We start from the raw sequence: 10,335 nt of genomic DNA, 5'->3' as shown, positions 1-10,335 counted from the left end.
TGGAGGCCTTCTTCTTGACATGCTTTTTAATAACCTTCCAAAGATGTAATACCCAGAACTTAAAAGAACTGGACTGAATTAAATCATGGAAATGGCAATTCATAAAATCCAGAAGCTGCAAGGGGCTCTAAGAGGCACCTTGTCTAACTTTCCAGCCAATGCAGAAATTTCATCTATAGCCTCCTGGGCAAATGCCTATGCACCCTCCAGGAGCTCACTGGTTCTTCCATCCTTCGCCCTTAGAACCTCTGGTGAGATGAGATTCAATGTGACATCTGTTCGGACCTAAGTTGACCCAACGCTCAGTTTAGATTCTGTTTACTCTGTATACTGTTTCAAATCAAACAATGTCTCCTCATTGAATATGAGATATCACAAACTGGTTAGAAAGCAGAAAACCCCACTTTCCTCATTCCCGAAAGCTCCTAACCTGGTTGACTCGTCGGGGTACATTTTATGCATTCTTGATAGTTGGTTTACAGGAAACGCCTTGTTCAGCCCCAGCTAGAGGTGAGTCTGTACAAAATCCCCTGTTGCCCGCCTCAGCCGGCACTGTACCTTTCCCACACCAACTCTGGGACTGCTAGATGCCGCCGCATGCTTTCCCGTCCCCAAGGATCTTGTTACGGCAGCGAATTAAGGTAGGAGAATCTGGGCTCTGGCCATGGGGAGGGAGCTTTTGACCGCACAGCTGCCCACCATATGGTTCCCTGTCAGAGTGACAATGGTCAGAAAAGGCAGTTCATGATATTTTATGGTCGATTAATGACCCAGCTGGGACTATATGGGGCTTCCCTTCCAAGGAACACTCGGGTCTTTACAGATAAACACTGCAGAAAACCAATCATGTGAAAACACACACAATTGGTCGAGTTGGAAGGGACCCCAGGACCATCTGGTCCAACCAGTACCTGAACAAAATCCCCTCTACAAACACAGCTTCATAAATGGGCTCTCTCCAAGGTCCCTTCCAATTCAAACAAATCTAAAGCCAACCCCCACATTTGACAGAAGGAAAAAATCCAAGGCTCAGAGTGATAAAGCAGTTTGCCTGAGGTCACTCAGATCAGTGATGGCTGAGCTGGGACTTAAACCACAATCTCCTGCCTGCCTCCAAGTCCAGTGTGGTCTTAATGAAGCCAAATAATGAATCTGTCACAGAATGGGTTTAAAATTCAAAAGATCTACTAAGTTGGTTGAATAAGTTAGACAAACATTTTGAGCTGCGTCTTCTAAGTAGTATATTTAGTGAGTTGCAGATTTTGTGATCTGCATGTTTATTGTGGGTACCTCCTAAATACTGGCTGGTTCATTTAACTGACATTAATTCATCAAAAAATCGAGTACCTACAAATACAAGGCAATGAGCACTGTCTAGTGTTATCTTTATGACTCACTCAACAAGCATTTAGTAAGCACTTACTGTATACCGAGCACTGTGCTACACACTGGAAGAGACGCAACATTTTGAAAAGATATAGTCACTGCCCTCATGGAGCTCAAGGTTCTACAAAAGGAATTTGATGTTGGGAATAGGCTTCTGTTATAAATTATGCATCTGAACAAAAATATCTTGGAGGTGGGAAAGGGGGGAGGTGTTACCTCCAGGAAGATCTGCTTTGGTCTTCCATTGATTCTTGATTAGATTTTGATTTGCTAGGGTTGGAAGGACCCTCAGATTTCTTTCTTTCTACCTCATTCCCCAGTTTTGTCTCTCCTGTCCTAAGTCTTCTTTTTTATTGGGGGGGGGGGCTAGGTAATGGGGTTAAGTGACTTGCCCAGGGTCACACAGCTAGTAAAATGTCATGTGTCTGAGGCCAAATTTGAACTCAGGTCCTCCTGACTCCAGGGCCGGTGCTCTATCCACTGTTCCACCTAGCTGCCCCTTCTCTTTCCTGTTCTAGACTTGACCCCTTCCTTTCTCTTTTTCATTGATCCATCTCTAAATAATTAACCCATAAAGACTTCATTTCATAGGAGAAAATCATAGAATGTTGGAACTGAAAGAGAGCTTTGAAGTCATCTTGTCTACCCTGTTCATTTTCCTGAGAACCAAACAGAGAGAGACAGACAGACAGACAGAGACAGAGAGACAGAGACAGAGAGAGAGAGACAGAGACAGAGAGGAAATGCCTTATCCAAGGTCACTTGGCTAGTGAATAGCAGAGTCCAGAACTGACTTCACATATTCTAGCAAAGTGTCTTTCAAGTCAGTATTTCCAGCCTCCCCCATGGTATGAAGAGATACAGCTAATAAATTACCATAAGGCATTCTCTACTTTCCAACCTTTTAAATTCAATCTTGTATAGATTTTCTCCTCAGAGATCCACTCCCAAGGTAACATTTCTAGAATAATAAAAACCAATAACCGACATCCATGCCTATATCATCTCTTCTAGGGTCATTTGACTTAATGTTCAGGGCAGGGCTTGTTTTTAACCTTTCTTTTAGATCTTGCAGAAGATTTGTTCTCCAAACCTTCCAAAATGTTTACTTTGTGGACTACGGCTACCCGTTTCTCCTTGAGAACCTCTCAGTTAGCCAAGGACTGAACCCATAAACTCATGCCCCGAGGGAAAAGGGATGCTGATGCCTTTGCCACCTCTAACTGTGCACCTTGGTCTTTGTGCCTGTAAAGAATGCCCTGGCATCTAGCAGAGCTGGGAGAGAGGTGGCAATAGTCCCATGTTGATGTGATTGACAACAATTTGTGTTTCAGTTACAGATCTCAAGGGAATAGGCCTTAGAGGCTAGAAAAAGCCTGCACTGAAGATACTCAAGCAAATAAGGTAAGCTGAGTTCTTAGGGGTAAAAATTCTGAGAATTCATTTCAATTCAACAACCATTAGGCATTTATTCTGGGCCTGGCCCTGTGCTAACCACTGGGAATTCAAAGACAAGAGCCAAACAGTCCCTGCCCTCAAGGAGCTTACTTGTAGAATACACCATGTAAACAGGTTAATACATACAGGAACACCAGAGAAGGGAGAGAACATTTTTTAAAAATCTGTTTATTGTTCAGAAAGCCCCTTGTGCTTTTAGGGCCTTGAAAAATCCTGATCTATGTTAGTTTTAAGGTTTTGACCTGAGAGGCTAAGAGGATGACTCATTCTTCATGGGTGCCATTCTTCATGTCCCATCTAGTTCCATCTCTGCCAAGTGCTCCGTGTGGGGGGGAGTGGGTGTGTGTGACCTGAAGCAGATGCCTTCCTCCTTCTGAGCCCCAGGTGCCTAAGTAGTAACAGGAGAGAGTTGGACTAGATGTCCCTTAAAGTCCTGTCCAATGAGTCCCTAGATCCTAGGGTTTGGTGAAGAGGGTGGGATCCTAGGTGGAGTCTAAGAAAGCAGACTATTTTGGTCTCTTCAACCAGGAATAACAGAGTGTGGAAAGTATTGCTTATCTTGGAAATCAAAATCATCCTGTAACCAGCCTGCTTGATTATCCACAGAATCCCCAAAGGGCTTTTGCTTGGCTCCAGTTGTACTGCGCTCTTCATCCATTTTGGTCCCAAACATTTGGTTTGGAGAAAGATGCCTCTTCAGAAGACCCATTGCTCCTGGTAGATGCACCTCAGAATTGTGTGACACTACATTACTTGCCCTCCTGTGCCAAATAAATGCCTTTCCTGTCTAGGGTTAGCCTAGTTGCTTTCTACTCCCTTGTAAGGCATCGATTTGTTTTCCTCTGTCATTGTTTGTCAAAGTCTACAGAGTCAGTTCCTTTGACTGGTTAGATTTTCACCAGAGCCATTACTAGGCATTCTAGTGCATGTGGTGAGCTTGTTTGTGGGGGAGGGGGGAGCAAGAAAGAGGGAAAGGGTGGGGAGGAGATCTGGAGATAGAAAGATCTTAGACCTTGAGACCCAAGGGCCAGTGGAGGAAAAGACCCAGGACAAAGGCCCAAGGGAGGGTGGGGACCCAAGGACAGGGAATCTAGACCCAAGGACAACTCCCTTCTCTGCCCCACCCCCCAGGTGGACTGGGATAGTGCTACTGGATAGGTTGCCATTAGAAGGAAAAGGGCAGTGCTAGGCTGGGGAAAGCTTACCTGAAGAGAGAGAAGACCTTGGGATCTCACCTGGACATCCTCCAGAGAGCCCAAGATTCCATACCGAAAGCTACGGCCTCTTCCAGCAACCCCAGGAAGAGGCAGAGAGGAAGGTGGCAGGCGGTGAGTATGGCAGTGGGAAAGGCAGGCGTGCCCCAGTGCTAGAACCCTGGCAGTACCCAGGGACCAGGGAGGGAGCAGAGGTACATTCGTTGCATGGCTCGGGGCCAATGGGCCAATGGAAGGGAAGAAGCGAACCCCTATGATGTTGGTGCCCTGGCAAGAGTTCCTGTTTCCCTACTCTAGTTTTGGCTCTGCCTTTCATTCCTGCACTGGTCATTCTTTAACCATCTTCCTGGTGCCCCAGATCAGTACCTTTCTCCTCGCCGGGGCTATCAGCTCATTCTCTAGAGCTGATTCACACTAGGAGCCAGGGTGAGTTATTAGCACACTGACTTAGCTAAAGAGGGGCTCTCTAAGTGGATAATATACTTGTAAATAAATCTGCTTCTAGCTTCTACACTGAGCTATCTGTTCATTCTACCATAATCAAATAGAAAACTGGTTCTTGACATTTTCAATTTTGTTCCTAGGCATTGGTAATGTCAGCCAAGATGGATGAAATGAAGAAAAGTTCCCTCCGGCTGACCAGGGACAAACAACAGCCTATAAAGACAGAGTGGAGCTCCCAATATGTCCTCTTCACTTACTTTCACGGGGACATTAACAGCGTAGTTGATGAGCATTTTTCTAGAGCCTTGAGTAATACTAAAAAGCCCAAAGAGCTGAGCACCCAGGACAGGAGTGAGGCCGCTAGCCCCACTAGTGGTGAGTGCGTGTATGGGTCTGTGGGGCTGGGTGATTGGGGTTGCCCCAGTACGGGATTATTACCAAGCTCACCAGATTTCATGGTTGGCCCTTGCGCCCATTGTACCACACTGCCTTCCACCAAGGGCTCACGTTGGCTTCCAATCCAGTTCTGGACTTGGGGTTTAGAGTTGGACAAGGTGAGATTCCTCCAAAGAGGTGACTGGAGCATGGCTCCTCTTCTAACATACCACTCTTACAGCTGCTATTCTTCTGGTAAGAATTTTCTAGCCAGGTAATGCAGTAATTTCCTGAGAGCAAGTAGCTTGAAGAGGCACAGTAGATAGAAAGCTTGTCTTAAAGTCAGGAAGATCTATGTTCAAGTCCTGCTGCTGACTGGCTCTGTTACCCTGGGCAAGTCAATTAACCTCTCAACGCTTGAAACTATTCTTTAAGACTAGATTTCAGAGTAGTGGCATGGTGGATAGAACGCTGAGCCTGGTCGTCAGGAAGACTTGAATTAAAATTTAGTCTGAGACACATACTAGCTATGTGTCCCCGGGCAAGTCACTTAACCTCTGCCTGCCTCAGTTTCCTCATTGGCAAAATGGAAACAATAGTAGCAACTACCTCTCAGGGTGCTGGTGAGGATCAAATGAGCTATTTGTAAAGTCCTTTGCAAACCTTAAAGTGCTATAGAAATGCTCACTATTGTGGCTGGTATTATTTGCATTAGAAGAGGGAATTTCACTATTGATGGTGAAATCGATGGGGACATCAGAGGTATCAAATGTGTGGCCCACGACATTTCCAAGTGCTGCTGCCACCACCAGAAGAAAATGTAATTGAGAAATATTTAACAAAATAAATAAAAATATACCATATGAACATAGAAAATGTTAATATCATCGGGATGTAGCCAGAGAGTACCAGAGAGTAGTCACTATATAAATGCTTATTCCCTTTCTGTCCTTCATACCCTGTACCAGGCACTGTGCTAAGCACCTTACAATTAGGATCTCATTTGATCCTCACAGAAATCTTGTAACATAGAGATAATGCATTGTACCACTGGCCGCCTCCACACTTTGACCTTTCGTTCAGCTGAGCTGTATAGTTTGTCGTTAAAATATGAAGTCTTTCATACAAATGTGAGGCAAGTCATCATATTGGGAAGAAGGGAGCTCCAACGGATTGTTGGCGAGAGGCAGAGTAGCGTGTTGGAAAGTACATTGTACTTGGAGTCCCAAAAACTGTGTGACCTTGGGCCAGTCATTCAAACTCTATCGACATCATTTTCCTTATCTACAAAATGAGAGGGTTGGGCCAGAATCGAGCCTCTCAAACTGGCCCTTTTGGCCTGCTTTGCCTCCCCCCTCCCCAAATATTAATATTAGGCCGCCCTTTGTTCAGATGAGAGGCAATGTGGTTGTCACAGTAGCGTGGTGCAGTGCCTGGCACATAGGAAGTTTTTAATGAATGCTTTTTCTCTCCTCCATCCATTCATTCACTCTTTTAATTTATTCACATCCTGCTTCCAGCACTTACTATCTCTGCAGCCATCATCATGGCATTTAATCTCTCCGAGCTTCTGTTTCTTCTGTAAAATGGAGAGAGGAATACTTAAAGAAATGTGAGTTCAGAATTTGTAATCAAATGAATAGGTCTTTGGGAAAAAGAGCCAAGATGGACAGAATAGAGAAGCAGCTGCATACGGTAGGTAGAAAGAAGGCTGGCCCTGAATGTAGAGAGGGCTTGGGGGTTGAATTTGCTCTTCTGCCATGAGGCCAGGTGCTCCAGTTCCTACTCCCCTTGGAACCTCAGAACAATCTCTGAGGTCCCGTCTAGCTCTGAGACAATTGTCCTCTACTATCTCTGAGCATCTAAACTAGGGATTCTTGAACTTTTTTTTTTTTTTTGCATCATGAGCTCTCCTGGCAGTCTGGATAAACCTATGAATCCCTTCTCAGAATCATGTTTTTCTTTCTTTTTCTTTTTCTTTCTTTCTTTCTTTCTTTTTTTTTCTTTCTTTCTTTCTTTCTTTCTTTCTTTCTTTCTTTTTTTCTTTCTTTCTTTCTTTCTTTTTAGCAGTTGGGGTTAAGTGACTTGCCCAGGGTCACACAGCTAAGTGTCTGAGGCTAAATCTGAACTCAGGTCCTCCTAACTCCAGGGCTGATGCTCTGTCTCCACTGTGCTACCTAGTTGCCTCAAGAATCATGTTTTTCAAAACATAAAATAAAATGTATAGGACTGCCAAGGAAACCAATTATAGGGAAATATGGTTACCAAAATACACATTTTTTTTTAAACTAAGTTCTAGGACTCCAGGTTCAGAACCCCTACTACCACATGAGATAGTGTGTGAGAAATGCCAGATGAGTAGTATAAAGAGGAGAAAGATCACTGAAGGGAGAGTGGCCAGGAAGCCTGCCTGGAGGAGATGGGATGCCACCTCACTGCTCTGATTAAATGTAAGTCAGGCATGGAAAGCTGATACCACCTTTTCTAAGCTGGGGGTTTTATTAGTGGTTCCTAGAATATCAGAGATGGAGGATGCCTTCAGGATCAGCTCAGTCCAACCTCCTCATTTTAGAAAGAAGGTCATTGTGGCCCAGGGAAAGTGACTTGCCTAAGGTCACACAGGGTTCGAGTCCTAACTCTAAATTCCTAAGCAGTGCTCTGAGATGGGCTTTCAGAAGCACCTGCTGACACAGGACACGTTCTAATGATATCCAAAGGAACCTTTACTGTAGCTTATGATCAAGGCCTTCCCTTAATGAAAGTGATATGGCAATTCTGGCTCCTGGGTTAGCCTGTGGGCCAGGCTTACTGCTTTGTAATTGTTCTTATTCAAATTTCAATCCGAGGTCTTGTCCTGATCAAAAAGTATGCCTGACTCTGGTAACTGCCCAATACTAACAGAACTTTAGAGCTGGGAGGGACCTTAGCAGTCTAGTTCAACATTGTTGTTTTGCAGAAGAGAAAGTTGAAACCCAGAGGTTCAATAACACCTCATAGGTGCTTTTCAATGCATTACCTCGTTTGATCCTCACAACAAACACATTAGGTAGGCACTATTATCCTCATTTTTCAGATCAAGAAACTGAGGAGGTTGAGTAACTCGTCTAAGGGAAGTGGCCAAGTCCTGACTAGAACCTAGACCATGAGGCTGGGGCTTCTAATGCTTCTCAGTCTCCACAGCCCAGCCCACTGGGCTGTGGCAGGAAGGGGCCCCCATGTTGTTTGGGGAATGAATGCAGGGGGGAAAAGCAGAAAACGCCTATCCAGCCAAGCCAGTCCCCTTGAGCTTTGGAGGAACTGGATTTTGGCCTCTGGGTCCGCTGTTAAGATTTAGTAACCTCTTGACTCCTCCCTCTAACTGCCTACCCTCACCTTAAAGGCCTCCCAACACACACACACACACACACACACACACACACACACACACACACACATATCCGACACCGGCTGCATGACCTTGTTTAAGTCTTTTAACCTCTATGGATCTCACTATCTCTAAAGTAATAAAATACATTAAACCCTAGTTCACAAAGATAGGAGAGTGAGTCCCTATAGAAACAGAATGTCAGAGTGGAAACAGACCTTAGAGCTCATCCCATCCACCCTCCTCTGCTTTGGGCAACATGAGTGAGGTGCAGTCCAGAGTTATTGCTGTGTCTACTTCGTCTCACAAACCTTGCAAAACTTTCCTTTCTAGACAATCAATTGCATCCAGGTCAGTGGAGTTTCAACTCTCACTGCTCCAAGCCACACCAAGAATTATCTCCTGTCAACAACGGCCTGGCCAACTGCGCTTTGAACGTGTCCGTCGCCCAGGACTCATCGCCACTGATGGTTGCGAGCCCTTCTCCACAGCTTGGAGAGCTGTGGCATTTATCTTCTTCTGTAGCCAGCCCAAGTCCTGCTGAGCCTGGGTATCCTCCCTCCTTCCCTAGTTTCCATCTAATGCCGGGAACTGAGCGTGAGAGGAAATATGGCTCCCTTCTAAATCTCCTACAGCAAGATGGGTGCCTGGTGGACCCCACGCCGCCAGCCAGGAAGCAAGCCAGACATTCTCCCCTCGGCACTGGAGCCCCGAACATGCACCCCACTGGGTCTCCCAGCCCTGATGGTGGTAAGGAAATACCCATATGTGATTTCGTGCTGAGGAATAGTTAGCATGGGGGAGGGAAGCAGGCAGAGATGCCCATCTCTGTTGTCACTCTGGAAGCTTCAACTAGTCTGGAACTGTAACTAGAATGAGGTGAGCAGGGCTTTGCCACACGTTGCCAAAATGTAAAGAAGCACCAACAGCACTTTCAGCCTTTCACCAACACAGGAGCCGCTGAGTTTAGCTACTAGTTAGCAAAAGTAATTTATGAAACTAGGAAGCTAGAAGGTGGCAGCTTTGATCCCCCATTTCAGCCACACCCCATGGGAGTTCTTCCCCAGTCCATCCTGCTCCTTACCCCACTCCATCGTGGTGGTCTCTCTAGCAGTGGCCTCACGATGTCCTGTGATCTCTGCTATGCCACCCCCCCAAAAAAAACTGAATTAAGAGAATGCCTTGTGCTACTTACCATAGTGCGATAATTGCTAAATTATAATCTGAGATTTCTCATACACTCTTACCAGTGTGGGCTAGGGGAGAAAATAGGCCTTCAAGGGCTAAAGAATTATTGAGAAGGTCAGCTGGGCTGAAATGGCCAGAAACATTTGCCCCAGTCTATACATTAAGCCTTTCCTTACAACAATGGCATGGAGCTGAATGTAACTTGGGAAACAGCCTAGGATAAGTGTCAAAAGAAGCAGTGCTTAGAAAACCAGGTTTCTAGTCCTGACTCTACCACTAATTATTTGGAGGACCTTGATCAAAGCCTTCCACTGCTCTGGGCCTCAGTTTCCTGATCTGTAAAATGAGGAGGTAGACTAGAGGCTCTATAAAAGGCCCTTCCCACCCCTCAATCCTATGATTTGATGATTTTGTGACCTTGGGCAAATCACTCAAATGTTCTGGGCCTCAGGTTTTTTGTTCTAGAAAATGATAAGTTTTGTTTAGGTGATTGCCAAAGAAAGTCCCCTCCAGCGCTACCATTTCAGTATGCTTGGCAATGCATCACAAAGTTAATTTTTGTTAAAATACGTAATGTGATTTTGGGACACATCTACAGAAGGAAACTACATTCTTAGAAATAAGTTGGACAGCTTTAATGACAAGGCCAGACTCTTAGATGAAAAAGCTGGGGTGCAATGCATAGAAATCACCTGAGGGACCCAATTCATAGCCCCCCCAACTGCTCCCTTTATATTCCACCCCTTCAGGGGATTCCTCTACTACTTTTCTGTAGTCCCCTTCTCCCTAATCACTGTCACCCCTGCCCACAATCCCTTCCTCACTGCCATAAAAATGCACTGGCCCATCCTGGCAAGGCCTTCTCTTGCTCAAGGACTAGGGAAGACTTGGCCTGAGCTAAGGCTA

At 45.3% G+C, this 10,335-nt stretch overlaps 1 protein-coding gene and 1 non-coding gene across 2 annotated transcripts; both read left to right on the top strand.

The window, feature by feature from the left end:
* The first annotated feature begins 546 nt into the window (after positions 1 to 546).
* Positions 547 to 3,766, top strand: LOC110197728 (uncharacterized). The gene is made up of 3 exons (XR_013483700.1): positions 547 to 641; positions 2,721 to 2,790; positions 3,451 to 3,766. It is a non-coding gene; the product is annotated as an uncharacterized LOC110197728 (transcript).
* An 881-nt stretch (positions 3,767 to 4,647) lies between these two features.
* VGLL1 (vestigial like family member 1) lies at positions 4,648 to 9,035 on the top strand. The gene is made up of 2 exons (XM_078148043.1): positions 4,648 to 4,877; positions 8,575 to 9,035. The coding sequence occupies exons 1-2, from the start codon at positions 4,652 to 4,654 to the stop codon at positions 9,033 to 9,035; spliced, it is 687 nt and encodes a 228-aa protein (XP_078004169.1). The 5' UTR covers positions 4,648 to 4,651.
* The last annotated feature ends 1,300 nt before the right edge of the window (positions 9,036 to 10,335 follow it).

The sequence above is a fragment of the Phascolarctos cinereus genome, unplaced genomic scaffold, assembly GCF_003287225.1.
Source record: "Phascolarctos cinereus isolate Bilbo 61053 unplaced genomic scaffold, phaCin_HiC Scaffold_8;HRSCAF=390, whole genome shotgun sequence".
NCBI classification, from domain to species: Eukaryota; Metazoa; Chordata; class Mammalia; order Diprotodontia; family Phascolarctidae; genus Phascolarctos; species Phascolarctos cinereus.
This window is presented reverse-complemented; position numbering and strand designations above follow the sequence as displayed.

Bases quoted from the DNA above. Each gene is read 5' to 3' on its own strand.
- VGLL1 (XM_078148043.1), top strand. From the start codon at position 4,652: ATGTCAGCCAAGATGGATGAAATGAAGAAAAGTTCCCTCCGGCTGACC. The intron at 4,878-8,574 runs GTGAGTGCGTGT...TTTCCTTTCTAG, and splicing joins GGCCGCTAGCCCCACTAGTG to ACAATCAATTGCATCCAGGT.